At 38.0% G+C, this 16,550-nt stretch overlaps 2 protein-coding genes across 6 annotated transcripts in view; one reads left to right on the plus strand and one right to left on the minus strand.

The window, feature by feature from the left end:
• LOC111868760 (epsin-2) overlaps positions 1-13,769 on the minus strand; it is a gene marked incomplete at its 5' end in the record, with an annotated part of 30,916 nt that extends 17,147 nt beyond the window's left edge. For 2 of the 4 annotated variants that reach the window (XM_023859709.2, XM_023859704.2), the window contains 6 exon segments: positions 1,414-1,459; positions 4,505-4,543; positions 6,698-6,919; positions 8,135-8,434; positions 9,845-9,904; positions 13,455-13,769. In XM_023859709.2, the coding sequence (XP_023715477.1) occupies positions 1,414-1,459; positions 4,505-4,543; positions 6,698-6,919; positions 8,135-8,434 (607 nt within the window). 4 annotated transcript variants of the gene reach the window in all.
• The window catches only part of LOC111868767 (7,8-dihydro-8-oxoguanine triphosphatase), a 12,512-nt gene continuing 5,896 nt past the window's right edge, over positions 9,935-16,550 (plus strand). The window contains exons 1-3 of one of the 2 annotated variants that reach the window (XM_033753160.1): positions 9,935-10,048; positions 10,298-10,398; positions 12,618-12,729. In XM_033753160.1, the coding sequence (XP_033609051.1) occupies positions 10,370-10,398; positions 12,618-12,729 (141 nt within the window). In that variant the 5' untranslated portion in view covers positions 9,935-10,048; positions 10,298-10,369. Of the gene's footprint in view, positions 10,049-10,297; positions 10,399-10,535; positions 10,641-12,617; positions 12,730-16,550 lie in introns of those variants that run through there. The other variant, XM_023859720.2, reaches the window with a different exon arrangement.

The raw sequence follows: 16,550 nt of genomic DNA on the forward strand, positions 1-16,550 counted from the left end.
CCACAGGAACTTTGCTGCAAGACAGGCATATGTAACGATGAATTGGCGCAGATAAAGTCGTGTCTTATTTATACTCTGTTCTACTGACAACAGGCCAGCGAAAAATCTAACAATCTACAGCAAAACCATCAATTATTATGGGCGTTATAACATAGGTGTGCAGCTGAACGAAACATACACGTCGAACCCCCCCAGACGATTTAAATCCCTGACGAAACATACACGACGAACCACGGCAACGGGTTAAGAGCTGTACCGTTACGTTCTTCATCTCTGTACAGCTACATCATATCTGCCAATTTGCTGAATGAGTACTGCATATTTCGTGCCCTTCTTTGATACATAATATGCGTGCCACAGTGAATGCCACATCACCAGAACATCAACAGCAGTAACCTTGTGCAAGTCTGTAGACAGAGTGATTGTTTTATCTCTAATGAAGTACCTTGCAGTTATGACATGCAATGTTGCCAGATCTTGTTAACAAAGTTGTTAGCGCTAGAGATTTATGTGAATGTCTCTGCCTGCAAAGTGTGGAACCTAAGATTTATATTTAAGATATGTAATTACAACTCACTCTGCATGCAAGAGAAAAGCTGATATTTGCACAAAGGGTATATATGTAAAACCATCAGTAAGAAATAACAGCTCCAAAATGTAGTTCCCCCCTCAGTTAAGATTGTACTTGGAAAGTATAGTAAAGAAGTGTGTACTTAATGAAGGTTTCAAATTTCAGTTTCAAGGCACTACCTTTGTGGAACAGCCTTTGGGAAGCCCACAGTCACTCATGTCCTCACAACACTTCTGCTTTTCATGGAACCTGAAGGTTCAATCACAAGCCTAACAATGCCACTACATCCTATCCAGGCCACAACACATTTCTTTAACACCTACTTTAATATTATATTTCTATCTACTTGTAAGTTTCATCAATGGTCTGTATTTTGTACATACTTCTCAGGTCCTCTGCATGCTACATATCTTGTCTGTCTCATCCTAATAACACATTTCAAAAAGTAAAAGTATGAAGCTCTTTATTTCATATTCCATCCTTCTGTACACATATCTCTTGTAGGAGTAAATATTCCCAATTTCTTTTTTTCAACCATCTTCAATCTACATGTGAAGCATTAAAAGACACACAATTTAATGAAAGGAGCAATACCTCTGAATATTAATTCTAAGATCATAAATGCAGCAAAGAATGCCTATGGCAGTCATGTGTAATTCTCCATGAAGTACAAGTTTCCATTCTTGTATTTCTCAGACTATTTGTGTTCACAATTCACTTACTACATATATATATATTAAACCCTAATTACAACATGGAACAAAAGTTCCTCACAAGTGAGAGGCAAATGTTAATTAAATATATCAACACATAATTATTGCTTCCATAAATATAATATTTACCTCTGGATGTTGGCTCTACTTCACATGATGACCAGCTACCTTGGAACTGAAAAAAAATTATAAAATGTTAAGATTAGAAGTATAAAGCGAAACTACACAACATTTCCTTACTTTTAGCTGCCGTGAAAGCTGTTAATCTTATAAGTTTCAGTCAACTGTGTAAAGTATTTAATTTTAAATTTAGCATTAAGGACCAGATGATTATGTTGGATCTAATGTTCTAACCACCTGTGGCTACAGAGAGGATTTTTCTTCTGGGATAATCATCTAACACTGCACAGTCTAGTGAACATCAACTGATGTTTCAGAGAACATCTCACCATCTTAAGGATCAAAGCTCTGCTGGGTGCCGCTTAATGTTGGTTTCTTGCTTAGCTTATTCAACCTTGAAGACATAGGCATTGTGTATCTCTGAAACGTTGGTTGCCTTTCATAAGACTACACAGCATTATATCCCAAGAACACGTTTATGGTGCTTCATAAAAATGAAATGGAAATTCTGTTGGGTTCATTAGACCCAACAGTGATTGAGGCTAGCTCTTTCTAGTGGACCCAACAGAATAGGTGTTTTCCCTCACCTGAGGATGGAAACAGATCCAGTTTCTGAAACCTCATGTTTTTCTTAGTTGTCTTAAAACCAGGACGATGGATACAGTCTGAACACCCAATATCTCTAGCCAGAAATGTGTTATCTCCCAATGAAGTGAATACATAATTCATATTATTATTTCTCTATCAGTGGTCCCAAGCCTAATCCATGCAAATCATCAGATACTACTTACCATCCTTTTCACAAGTAGAAATGTACCAGTGTGCTAAGTATCAAGTGAGCTGCATGGAGTAAGACCAAATCTGTACAATCTACATTTACCATGTCCTGGACAAAGCAGGGAAACACAGCAACTCACAGAGACAATGCTTTAGGCCCATCAAAATCCAGTTTTTCCAGGTGTTATTTCTTAACTCCACTGGAAATATTAATATTTTATTAATTTCTTTAATTTCACACTCCCCTTTAATAACTATACAGAAAGGTGGGACAGCTCTGTCAGTAGAGCTATGAACTATGAGCTGAATGGCTGGGGTTTGATTCCTGGCAGGAGGTAGAGGCCCTCCCAGCCACCTATCCAACTGATACCACAAGCTTTTCCCTGGGCTTAATGCAGTCACAGTCTAAAGCAGACCACTCACTTCCATCCAGTGCCAAGGTCAAGAATGGTGGAGCTATACATCCAGTCTCCACCTTCACAGTGTGGTGCTTAATTAATTAAGCATTACGAGAACTTTACCTTTTTAACAGCTATACAGTTTGTGCTTAACATTACCCCTTTTGTGGTGTTTCATAGTGTAACTGGCTGAGGAAGAGGACATGCACTTCTGGTATATCTGTATGTCAAAAGAAGGATGTGGAGTCACATTACAGATCCTCAGCTGTTGAAAGATAAACATGTCTGTGAAATTAAATTATTTTATATGCCTTCTGACACAAGTCTCACATGGGAAACTGACCGTACAGAGTTATCTCTCTTCAATTTTAAAGCAACAGACCCTCTATCCGCTAAAGTTGGCACTAACTTAGCCAACAAGCAAGAGTCACTCGATCGGTATAGTTCACTTGCAGACTACAAGACACGGAGTTTTTGTTTATAAAAGCATTCACTTTATGTTGCAGAGAATCATGCTAGCAATAAATTAATTTGTAGACTACTGTACTATTTGTACCGTAGACTATATGAAATTGGAAACTGACCCTTAGAAAACCCACTGTTATTTTATTGGACTGTGAATCAGGAAAGGCTGAGAACTTCTACTTTATAATAATTTGCATTAGCCTTCCAACAAAGACCTTCAATTATTTTAAAAATAACGTTGCCCTTGCTTTGTTAATTACATCACATTTGTCTCTTCCAGCAGCTACCACCAGAATCTTTCTTAAAGTCACTGCTGGAATAATCAATAATCATTCATTACGCAGCTTGCCCAATGACCGAGATATAATTAATAGGGGAGATAAAAGGAGATATAAGTTTGATGTATTACTAAGACTGGCTGTTAAATTTTCTCCTCCAAATGCATGTTTCTTGGTAATTAAGGTACAAACTGTGAAAGTATGTTCTCATGGTGGTGAATATAAAGATTACTATCTTTTAGGATATGATGCCATGTACCCTTGCAGATTGTTAGCAGTGATTTAGAACCCGAATCATTCATCTTCAGCCTAAACGATGATGGCTGCAGGGTCCTTTGAAATGCTGCTAACATTCTACCAGACTAAACAGAATCACATATCTTCATGGATAAGGTTCTTTGGCCTGTCCTATGAAAGGCATTAAAAGCTTGTCAAATTTTAAAATTTTAAAATCTAAGTATAAAAACAATAAAAATAGTCTACTTATGACTACTGACACTTCTTTCTTTCTTCCCATTAGGCTTATATTAAAAAAGAATTATTCCTGAGATATGTAATTTTTCTATCCTTCCTAGATCATCACCACTGGCACGACAGCCCTTTGTGAGCCCTGGCCTTCCTCAGGATTGCTTGCCATTCTTCTCCATTCGATGCTACATTCCTCCAGTTCTTTACGCCCAAAATTCTTATGTCCTGCCACACACATTCTTCCCATCTTAGTCTTGGTCTTCCCACTTTCCTATTTCCTTCTGGTTTAGTGTTAAGTATTTTCTTGATGGTTCTATTCTCTCTGGCACATATTGTGTCCAGCCCATTCAAGACTTTTCACCTTTATAAATCCAATAATGTCTGGTTCATTAAATAGTTTGTATAGCTCATGGTTATACCTCTTCCTCTATATTCCATTTGCTTCCACTGGTCCAAAGATATATCCTTCTTAAATATTTAAACCATATTTGGGTCTTAGTATAAACCACAGGTACATATTTACAGTTTCCTTCAGTGTACTTACAACCAAATGAGTTGTAAATTTCATAAAAACATAAGCATCTGGTCCCTATCTATATTTATTATATACCCAACACCAGTTACAAAAGTTTATTCTCAGACACAAGTATTTTATTTACATTAATACATATGATATCTACTCAACAAAGAGAGAAACCAAAATAAAACACTCACACCAGCAGGAAAACTTGGGCTCGATGGAGAGACAGTGTCCTGCACAGAAACAACAAAACACAGATGTCAGTGTTAGCTACCAACAGGAAAACAACAAACCACAGCGTCATTTGGAGGCGATACAGTACACATTAGTGAATCAATGCTTCAAGCCCAGTTCTGTTAATGAAAGCCTTTCAATGAGATAGTTGCCTACAAAGAACCATCCCAACCAGACTTGGTAACCTGGAAGCAAGGGACTAAAATCTCCTACAGTATGGGATTGGTGGCTATGTTTAACTGGAGGACAAAAGTTTATCATTCTGGAACAACAAATTTTAAATCTCACGGTACTACAGGGCTGTCAGCTGTATTTAACATGGGTGAAAATGCTAGGACTGAAGAAATGCAACACCTAGTTAGCTGAAGCATCAAAACATGCAATACTATTGGGGGGGGGGAGTAATAAACCTAAATCCAGAGCTCCCAGTGCTAAACCATTAATTACACAAATCTAATAATGAATTGACCCTACTATACATTGCTGTAGTTTTGCCTTATACAAACTTGAAAAGCTTAAGAGTTCATGAAATAAAAAATACGTTTCATCTACCTAATGCAGTCAATGTCAAGAATTCTCCACAACTAAAGGATGAATTACAGAATTTCAATGTCAACAAACACACTAAAATGTGTACTTGTACACAAACATAATGAAAAACAGCACAACAAACATTTTACAACGAGAATCAGAATCAGCCCAACTTATAAAACACACTCACGAACTTGGTAAACTAGTTCACAGTGCCAGAACAAAAAACTGGTTCCAATTCAACAATTAATACTGCAAACAAAAAGGCTTGGCTATGGGAGCCCAAACTTCAGTTTCGTTAGCCAAAATTTACCTACAGTATACGAAACATAAAAACATATTGTCATGTGTTAGTGACTAGTTATGGGGTTTGGTCTGACAGCTGGATTTCTTGGATGCTTACATCCCATGACTAAAAATAATTATAACACTTTCACTGGACTGGCTGTCTACTTGGCTGGTGTCCTCTTTATATAACCTTGGCATAGAATGCATAGAAAACATGGCTTCCAAAAATTCCTTCATTGCTGAGTGATGTGTTAAGCAGCTGTTGCCTAGCAATGGCCCAAGTATTGTTGACATGAAAGTATGTTTATTGGTTGCAGTAGAAATGTGTTTACCAGCCGCTGCCTAGCAACAAATTTCTTTTCTGGGTCCACTATTCTGCTTTCAGCTGTCATGTAAGAATATTAAAAATACTTCATACAAAATAAAGGGGTAGTACAAATTTGATGACAGTCTGACAGTATAAAGCTCTCAGGAAACAAACACTGAAAATATGCTAAAAGAATTTAACCACATTCACTCAAAATTAGAATTAAGAATACAGAAAGAAAACTACATTAATTTCCTGGACATAACCATTATGAACAGTAAGTCTGTGTCTGATTTTTTGAGAAAGCCTACAGCTACTTATACCATATCTTGCCATTCAGAACATAAAGAGCTAGCATAAAATACCCTACGTAGACACTCAGTACATATTTAGTTGCCTGCAGAAAAAAAAAGGAGCACAATTAAGCAGATATTACACAGCAATCAATACACTGGAAAAAGGATAACAGTCCTCAAAACATAAAAAAAAAACATGGACCTCACAAAAACTGAAAGATGAACTCAACCAAAACAATGGCAAATAGTGGGTTATATTCACCTATGTTGGTAATGAGGTCAAAAATATAACGTAATTATTAAAAAGCTGTTGTGGACTGTTCCACATGTTCTCTAGTAACAGCATGCTAACCAACCAATACAAGGTCATAGCAAAGTAGTAGTCCAATATCGAAACACAAAATTCAACAACGAAAAAACAAGATGATAAGATCATATGCAGAAAGAATTCCATGCCAGGAGAGAGAATTTAACACTGAAAAGACTAGATGACACAACACAATAGGTAAGAAACAAACATTCAATGAAAAAACACATACTGCATCTATGAAAACTCAAAAAATAACTTTAATATTTAACATTTTAACAATGACCTGAATATATGCAAATGGATGTTGTAAAACGATATAAAATGAAGGACCCTTGAGAAGGTTTTTGAGAGTAAGCAGTGCAATGACCTTGTAAACACAATGTCTCTATAACAAGGACAACACTAGTGAAACTTCACATACCATTCCCTCACTTCCGAACCCTGAAGCTGCTTGAGCAAAGCGCTCCTTAGCTTTCAGTGCACGTGCTCTTTCATTGCGTAAACGTTCATCATCCTTCAACAGTGACACAAGCTGTTTTGCTTTCTCACGTACATTCAACCCTTGGTCCTTACTCTCTTCGAAATACTGAAAATCCTTTAAAGTCTGGATTGCAAAGATATTTTCCTTACATTGCTGAGCAACCTGAAATAAGACCAATCGTTAAAATCTTATGCGTCTATGAACATGTTAACCAACAAACCAACCAACCAACTTGAAGAGCTTCTTACAGCCTGGGGCTGCATTTACGATTAAGGCTGCCTTGACTCAAGGAAGACAAAATGATATATGAGCAAATGATGACGGTGTGTAAACATTTATTCACCTAGAAGGAAAACGACTTTGAATCTCAGATGATCCCCAAAAGTGAAACATGCAAGCAAATGAAATTATGACAGTTGTAAACATTTATTCACCTAGAAGGAAAACGACTTTGAATCTCAGATGATCCCCAAAAGTGAAACATGCATGCAAATCAAATGATGACAGTGTGTAAACATTTATTCACCTAGAAGGAAAACGACTTTGAATCTCAGATGATCCCCAAAAGTGAAACATGCATGCAAATAAAATGTGATTTTATGTATTTATTTCATATAGTTGTTACAAGCAAACATGTGAAACATAAATTTTGGGAACATGCATATTATGAGTTCCTTCTTTCTCACACTTACTGTCTACAATTCCCAACATCATCACCTTTGCTGTAGTATCTCTCCATGGGGAATTATAGCTTTAATTCATAGGTATCAAGGCTATGATTGTAGTTCATGGTTCCTGACTATGAAACATACTTGTCTCTCTTTCTCTTTCACCTGGTATCCTGATGTCTTGACAAGGTGCAGAAGTTAATATTTACTGCATCTTAGAAACATCAACCTTCCACATCCATCCCAATCACCGTAACAATATTATACTTCGTAATTCAACAGACTGTGTAACTGATACAGTGCACTGAAGAACCTCATTCATATAATTCATATATGTTTTCCTATGAGGCTCTCCTGCAGAAGCACTAAAAGATCACCACCTTAAGCAAGCATGTGTTATTGTGGTTTAGCAAAAAATGCCTTGTCAGCTCAATCAGTTTGCTGAGAGAGATGGGTTAGAAAGATCAAATCATGGAGTTAAACTGAAATTTGTTTTTAATCTTTTTTACATCAGTTTTAAAGAGGCATTCTATAAGAACCAACTATTTAAATGCTATGTATATTAAATACACCTCAACAAAAGCCATGTCAGATTGGATTTTGCAAAGTGCAGCAGAACCTAGACTGCCAGATCAATCAATTCATTTTTATGGAAAGGCAAAAAAAAAAGAAAAGAAAATAGAGGTTAAAATCAACACTTGCCACTCACCTTTTCTGTACCTGTTTTAATGAGGTATTCTAGAAGAACAAGGGCTTTGTAAACATGCCGCCAATTACGTCCATGGTCATTGAGTCGCTTCCATACCATCTGCATGATCTCAGTGAAGGCTACCACATTGTATGTCAGGTCAGCAATCTCTGACATGAGGGTGCTGCTTGGGCCCCATGGGTCATTACTAGTTGCTTCACGAACTTTTACCTGCGCATCCGAGTAATTGTGCGCAAGGTTCTTAATATTTCTTCTTAAGCCCGCCACGTTGACTTGCATATCTTCCTTCTGCCTCCGCATCTACGGCAAAAATGAAACATACATGATGCTCAGTCACCATGTTTTATTTCAGTGACTGTTAACAAGTATTACATGCATGGAATTTTCATTCATGATTTTATATACATACAGGGTTAATCTGTGATACTGGATAAATATATTACATAATGCATACATTTCAATCCATAAACAGAGATCAGGAGTGAGCTCAATCACAAAAGAAAATCAAGTAATTCACACCATGAGGAAGAATCCTTCTTGATATGCTGTTGCAGCAGCATCAGTATTACTATACAAATTAAAAGACCAAAACAATTACACCAAACACTAACCAGCAGTTTATCCCTAAGTAAGAATCTCAATGAAATAATCCACAATAAGTTATTCTTTTTCCCTTTATTTTCAACTTCCTACATTGACTGTTTTATAGAACTACTTTAGCCTACGAGGTTTACTGACAAAAATGATTCACAACCACAGCATTCAAACATCAAATTCCCATTAATATTTACTTTACCTTCAACATAATTCATTACCCAAAGTCAATGAGTAACAAATATTTTCAGCTTCCTAACATTGATCATCTAACTTTCCCAAGCATTTTCATTCCACTAAAGAACATATTAGAACAACTCTACAGACTTCTCACATCAAGACCAAGCAGAAATGTAACATAATATAGATCCATAGTCATATATTCATATACAGATCTGTGCATATTCTTTGAATTTTATTTTAACTTGTCACCTCATCAAACTCCGTGTACTCCATGAGAACATATGATTTCCAAGTATTACAAACAAGCCAAACTATTTTCTTATTGCTAGTGGGGTGGGACTAAGTCCCTTGTACTACGGCCTCTTCTTGCCTATTGTACCAGCCCCAGATGATAGGTGAGGGTGATTGTGGAGCAATTGGTGGAATGACTAGCAGAGGAAACTGAAGTACTTGGAGAAAACCTGCCCCAGTGCCACTTTGTCCACCACAAATCCCACTTGACCAGACCCAGGATCGAACCCGGGCCGCCGCAGCGGGAAGCCAGTGACTAATCACTTGAGCTATGGCACGGCCCACAAGCCAAACTAGCTATCCATAATACTTCCTGATACTTCCTGCTCCATCAACTACACTGCAGAATACTTTTCCTGGATATTCAGAGCTAGTCTACAAGAAGACAAGTAATAAATTCTTTAGCCATAATGACAAGGGTATAACCACAAAAATGGACACAAACTAAACTCCTTACCAAAAACAGAGACTAGTGTCTCACAAGAGGCCATTATAAGACCCAAAAACGTTTTATCAGAGAGCAGCCTGAGATAAGGTATCTTGTTTCCAAGGAGTATTGTGTGGTAAAGATAACAGCTCTATCATACCTACTCAAACATGTCGAAAAGAAGGAAGCCCACCACAAAAACTTGCCACACTTACAGTTAAGTCGTCTCCAACCAATTAAGCGTACCACTCCGTTGGATGTTCTATATATTACACCTGTAAAAAAAAAGTCTTACATTATATCAATATACAAATAATATACCTGATTACTAAGATCAGAGGAGTGCATCTCATTCTCTCTCTTGCCTTTCTTGTTTGTGCAAAATTTGGCCATTTACAAGCAGTTCTAAGACTTGAAAGGTGAGTTGACACAATTTTCATGAATTGGCAATGGGTTTGCTGTTGGAGAAATTTAAGTTACATGCTTATCTCTCTTAAAGTCACAGAAGGGAAGAGATTCCATACCTATAATTACACACACAATGAGTTATATGTGATACTACATTAATAACAAGGCCTAACCATCCAGTTAATAGAGAAGTACTGTACATTATCATCACTGAAACTGGTATTCTCATATAACTAATTTGGCTAATTAAAATGTTTCAGTGTAACTATAGGAACGTGAGAACAGTCTGAAACAAGGATGTTCCTTCATTGTCATCACTCAACTGCTCAAGTATGTCATTAGAAAGGGCCAAAGGAACCAGGTAGGACTGGAAGTGGGAATGAAACCACAGATCAGCTGGCAAGAACAGGATCTGAACAACCGTTCATAAGACCTGAACCAGCTTGCGGCATTTCAATTGGAGTTGCCAAGAAAGGGATCAGGGACTGGACTAACCATCATTATCTTCAGGGTCAACATATCCTGAAGACATATCCTTCTTTATAACAGTGCCAGGTTGAGATATTTGTAATGTCCCAACGTGAATTTCTTTCAAAGTCCCAGGTGAAAATTCTTTTAACAAGGGGGAGATTCTTTAAATGTCCTAGGCCGAAATTCTTCAGGTGACCCAAAAAGATTCCTTCAATATCCAATATTGAAATTCTTTAATGTTCTGGACTGAACTTTATTTCCATGAAGAAACTGTTTCTATGTCACAGACCAAAATTCTCTCTGCATCTGGGGTTACAATTCTCTCGGCATCCCATGTTGTGTCTGCTCTGTTGTCTCAGGTCGAGATTCCCTTGCCACATTCAGCTTCAGTATCCATCTGAATTCTATAGCTGGTTCACTCTCATGAAAAGTAAACTTTCCAGAATCTAAGTTACAATCTCCTTCAGCTCAGAACCCACACCACCCTCTCTCTGTAGCTGCTACTCTGAGGTATGCCTTACTGAATATTTCAGTCAAGCCACAGTGGGTTATTTATCTAAAGGGAATGAAGACGTTAAGTTACTTGTTAAGTGAACTTTTAAATAGGCTACAGCTGAGATGAATAAGTAGTAACAGAGAGCATAACTACTACATTATTGTAACAACAGCTGAAAATTCTAAGGGATATGTGGCTTGTACGATTATCAAGCACAAGAAGCATGGACTCATTTTAACTTTGTTTCACATAACTTGTGAAATGATGAAGCCACTGAAAAAATAATTTAGCACTGAACCAGCCACTTCTGAAACATGCATACTTCAGTCCAATAGGTCCATTGTTTTGAAGGTGAAAAGACATATACATTTCCAGAGAAATGAACACTGTTGGTATAAAATTATCACACACTTTAGGCACAAACAATAGTCACTCTTGCCATGCTCGAAGGAAACAACTGCTCCAGCCAGACTACTGTTACTTTAGACCCATGATGTCAGATTTTTGGATAGTACTTATGCCTCTCTTGCCAAAACTGCATACTTAATTCTCACACAAGTTGTTTTTTAGGTGCTGATTCAAGATTGGTCAAAACAATTTACTTTCACCTCAATGAATGCAGTAGATACTGTTAAAAAGTTCATGGGTTCATGTTTCCTCAGATGTATTACTTGATTTTGCTTCATGAATACCTGCAACCACTATTTACCTGCTTGTTTTGAAGCAGGATCCAAATCATGGTTCCCGCCACCAGCTATGGCAATTTCATGAGCTAATTTATATTTCATACATTCACTTCGCCACCACCAGGTAGGAGCGCCTTGCAGAAATTCTATAATGCATTCCCTTCAAATACATTACATGGGTAATTACCCACTGCATGAAGTATGCCCCCCTCACCTACTAAAATATTATACATAAAATAAAAATGCAAATAACAATGTACAATATAAGAATTCCATGAAAGTACACAGAGAGAAATTATTACTAATTTAGCTTTGTAACTCTACAACAATGACCATGTCCCATTTCTATCAGCTTTCTACCAGTTCTCAGAAACAGCTGTTGTAAGAATGAAAATTCAGACACGGATACATAACCATTACAGTGCTGGTATCCTGCAATATACATGGATAAAGAAGGGAAATGAAATCAGTTTTATACCAAGCACATTATGTTTAATTTACTTTCAAGTGTAAGCAAATCACAGTGGTTACAAGGATTAGCTTTATTGAGGTTCGAAGAATATGACAGCTGTGGCCAGTGGTATCTTAACCTTTAACATAGGAATGTTAGATACATCTAATAGCAACTAACGCTCTGCTGTGCCAGAATGTTAGATTTATCTAACTGCAGTACACCTGCACTCTTTGAGAGTGGTGACAGTTTGATCTTCGAGTTGAAACCACAATAAACCCACGCAAGGTCAAGTAAGTGGTTCATTCATTAGCTCAAAAATATGAAATCATTTATCACGGTACTGGTTTCGATATTATTTACATTAAAATATTTATAAATTGATTTAACTGGTTTATTTACAAGTGTGGTTTAAAAACTTTGTTAAAATCTGGAACCAATTTGGTTCGTGTCCTTTATACTGCCTCTCTTTAAAGGAAGATGAGTATCTACCACGTTGTGGTTCCACTGTTTGATGAATCACACTGGACAGAGTTGCTAATATTTGATGCTGTTGCTAGTGTGATAGACCAGGATGAACCAAATCAAGTATGTACAATATTTTGACAGCTAGCTCTACTTCAGTCTTAACACAAAAGCAGTAAGGTAAAATCTAAAACTCCCATGATGTGCACATCTTACATCATGTACAAGGCATCATATGACATCACAGAGCTAGAACCTCATGCATGAAGCATGTGCCATCAGAAACTGTTTACATGTCCCTCCCCCAAAAAAAGTGTTAGATAGGACACAGAATCTAGTCACACTAACCATGCACTCCCTGACAGGTCAAGTTTGTCAGATATAACATAACAAATTCCAAATAAATTATTTTTGGTAGTATAACAAGCAACTGAAAACCGGATACTATAAACTATGACATCCCTTTGGCATAACGGTAGTTGAACATTAAACTGAAAACTGGACCATTCAAGAACTGCAACGAATAATATATTAGAATCAAGTACTATGTATTGGTCTGCACTGACAACTCTTACACACAATCTGTGTCAAAATTCCTGTCAACCTTCAATTTTGTACGTATCTATGAGCACTGATTAATACGCATGGCATACATCACTTACGTGAATATTTTCAAAGCAGTTCTGGTCTCTGAATATACTTACAATGTTCGTGTCTATACTACTTCTATAACAGACAATACCTTTTTCGGCCCATTACAATTTCGTATATGTAACTACGAAATTGGTCTCAATGCGATGAGCTTGCCAAAGTACGAAAAATTATTACCACAAATCAGTAGCAATTACCTGCCAATTAAATGGTGTAGGAGTAATCCATTCAACTTGCAAACGAAACACAAAATTTATAAATACCTAACAGCCACAACTATACACTATCATTGACAAACCCCTTTCCTTCTGGCAAATCATTTAGGTGGTGACAAATATGGCGGCTACTTCCGGTTTCATCAAAATTTGATGAGGCATATTTATAAATTCATTCAATTCGGAAAATTACGAGGAAGTCAACTTCGACAGTTGATAAACAAGTAAACAACTGGTGGTTCCACTTCTGTAGTAAGACCATTCAGTGATATATATCACAAGGTTAGAATGTCAAACGTTGAAAACTATTCCTACTTACATTCTGATAATTAGCCCTTTGAAGACTGAATTTCTTACAAATACCTAAAAATTCAGATCGCATCTCACAGGATACATATTACCCCTCTGTAACAAAGACGAATCGGTTAATACTGCTTACTGAAACAATCTCGCTTTAGAGCGTAAACAATCTACAGCACACTACGCACAATGCTGTTTTATTACTTTATTCCCTGTATGTTTAAGCATGTGGTGTTAGTACCACTGGGCTGTAAACGATTAACTAGTCTGTTTAGTAATCTGTGACTAACATTCTCCTCTATACAAATAATACTATGTATTATGTATAATTCGTTCGACTTTCATTAAGTCACGTTGTCAGGTTGCCACGTTACTTTCGTAATTTATCGAAACATTTTTACTTAGTTGGTTAACCTGCTTGTCCGAAGCTACCGCCTTGATAGTAAAACTGTAAAACTCGCATCAAAAATGTATGTTCCTACCGTTCCTACTTAGTGATCCGTGATCGGTAGTGATTAGTTAGCTTGGAGCGAGTTAGAGCACGAGGAGAGGTATGACGCAGTCACTTTTATACATCATATGCTTAGGAGGGAAGTTTGAAGTTTCGAATTTTAATAATCCGCACTTTATTATCCGATGTTCTTACTGCTGTCTTTAAGTAACGCAATCTTATTGTGTCAGGGCTGATGGTTATAACATTGTCACGTGTTCGTGGCTGGTCCCTAGATTTGGCTTGATAATTGGATTTTTTTATTTAATTAATAGCATATTTACAATTGACTGTCGGTAATATGGAGTAAATTTGTTCTAAGTAGGTGTCTTGAGTAGAGAAGTCATCCACTGATGACCGCACTGGAATTATAGAACACGTGCAATTACAGGTAACTGAAACAGTTACACCAACCTACACACTCTAAAAATCGCCACTCCAAATATTAAGGATGATGTCTTCACCAGTGTTGTTAGGTAACGGCTCCAAGAATGGGTATTCCTCCGCACTCATGTTTTGCTCGATGGTAACTGGCTGAAAACTCACAACTGCTCTAATTCGGCTGACCGGTTAAACTGCTGCCTGCCTTCACCAGTACAGTCATTCTTGGGTTCAGTCTCCGTTGCCTAGCAATGGCGGTCTTTTCTGGCTCCATCATTCTGTCCTACAGCTGTCATGTCACACTGTGCCCTCCTTACAGCTGCTCGGCCCCAAGTAGTCACATGTTGCTATTTCTTCTAGGGAACATGCCCATGACATCAGTGATCTGTCTTGCAAATAAGTCTACTACATTATACAACCTCTCACTAAGAATCAAATATTTATCTACCAACTTTAAACATTTCAAAATGGCACTGAAAAAATTTCTTTTGACTTGCACCTTCTCTGTAAATAAACATATATTGATAAGAAATGGGTGACTGCAACTATGTGTCTGACTGTCATACCTAAGTTTATAATGGACCCAGCTATCCATGAACACACTGTAAAATTACTTTCCAATTGTATACATGACTTATTCTGTTGCATTGATTTGTACATGATTAATGCTTTGTAATCCTATTTTGTTTCTGAATATAATATACTGTGGAGCACTCAGGCTTGTTCCACACCCTGCTGTATGAGATCCATGGGATGCATGTACCTACCTACCACCTACCAATATACTAGGTGGTTCAAATATGACCAGGACTGATTTTTTTGTAAACAAGCCACACTGCGCAGCAGCTGTGCGACCTTGAGAGAGTGAAGCCACAACCTCCACCCTCCCTCCTACTAGGGTTAGAACCTGTTCAGTCCTGTCTGGAAGTAGCTAGAGTGATGAGTGAACAGAAGGTACCGCGGAGCGTGAAACAAAGCACTGTGATCAAATTCCTCGTTGGAGAAAACGTCCCGTCCGCTGAAATTAACCACAGACTCCAACAACAGTATGGGGAAGAGTGTCTCTCACTGACCCGTGTGTTTGAATGGTGTAAGTGCTTCAGAGAGGGCAGAGAGCGTGTGGAGATTGAACCGCATGATCGTCGGCCACAAACATCCTTCACCAAGCCAAACATTGATCGTGCAGACACACTTATTCGTGAGAATAGGTGCATCACTATCAAGGAACTTGGAGCAATACTGTCCATCAGTGTTGGCAGTGTAGAAGACATCATGAAATACCTCCTGCACTATCTCAAGGTGAATGCACGGTGGGTACCACGCACTTTAACGGACGTGAACAAAATTGTGTGCATGCAAGTTGCCAGCCACCTCCTACAGCAGTTTGAAGAGGAAGGTGATGTATTTTTGAAGTCTATAGTGACCACCAATGAAACGTGGGTGCACTACTTCATTCCCGAGTCCCAGCAATCATCATTCGAGTGGCGGCATACCAGTTCTCCCAAACCCAAGAGAGCGCGGAGGAGCTGTTCAGCAGGAAAAGTGATGGCAACGTTCTTCTGGGACTGGCAGGGGGTTATCCATGTAGACTTTCTGATAGATGCCAGAACAGTCAATGCAGCTTATTACTCAGACCTCCTGGCAACAGACGTGAAGGAAAAGATCCGATCCAAGCGGAAGGGAGGTGGAAAGCGGGTAGCCTTCCTTCAAGACACTGCGCCCCCATACAGCCAAAACAACAATGGAAACCCTCCGGAAATTGAAATGGAACCTTCTGACGCATCCGCCGTGTAGTCCTGATTTGGCACCAAGTGATTTCTGCCTGTTCGGAAGGCTCAAATCAGACTTGCAAGGCATGCGGTTTGTGGACGACGCCGTCATCCAGAATGTTCAGGAGTGGATACGCC

Source organism: Cryptotermes secundus, unplaced genomic scaffold, assembly GCF_002891405.2.
Source record: "Cryptotermes secundus unplaced genomic scaffold, Csec_1.0 scaffold174, whole genome shotgun sequence".
In the NCBI taxonomy this organism is placed as follows: domain Eukaryota; kingdom Metazoa; phylum Arthropoda; class Insecta; order Blattodea; family Kalotermitidae; genus Cryptotermes; species Cryptotermes secundus.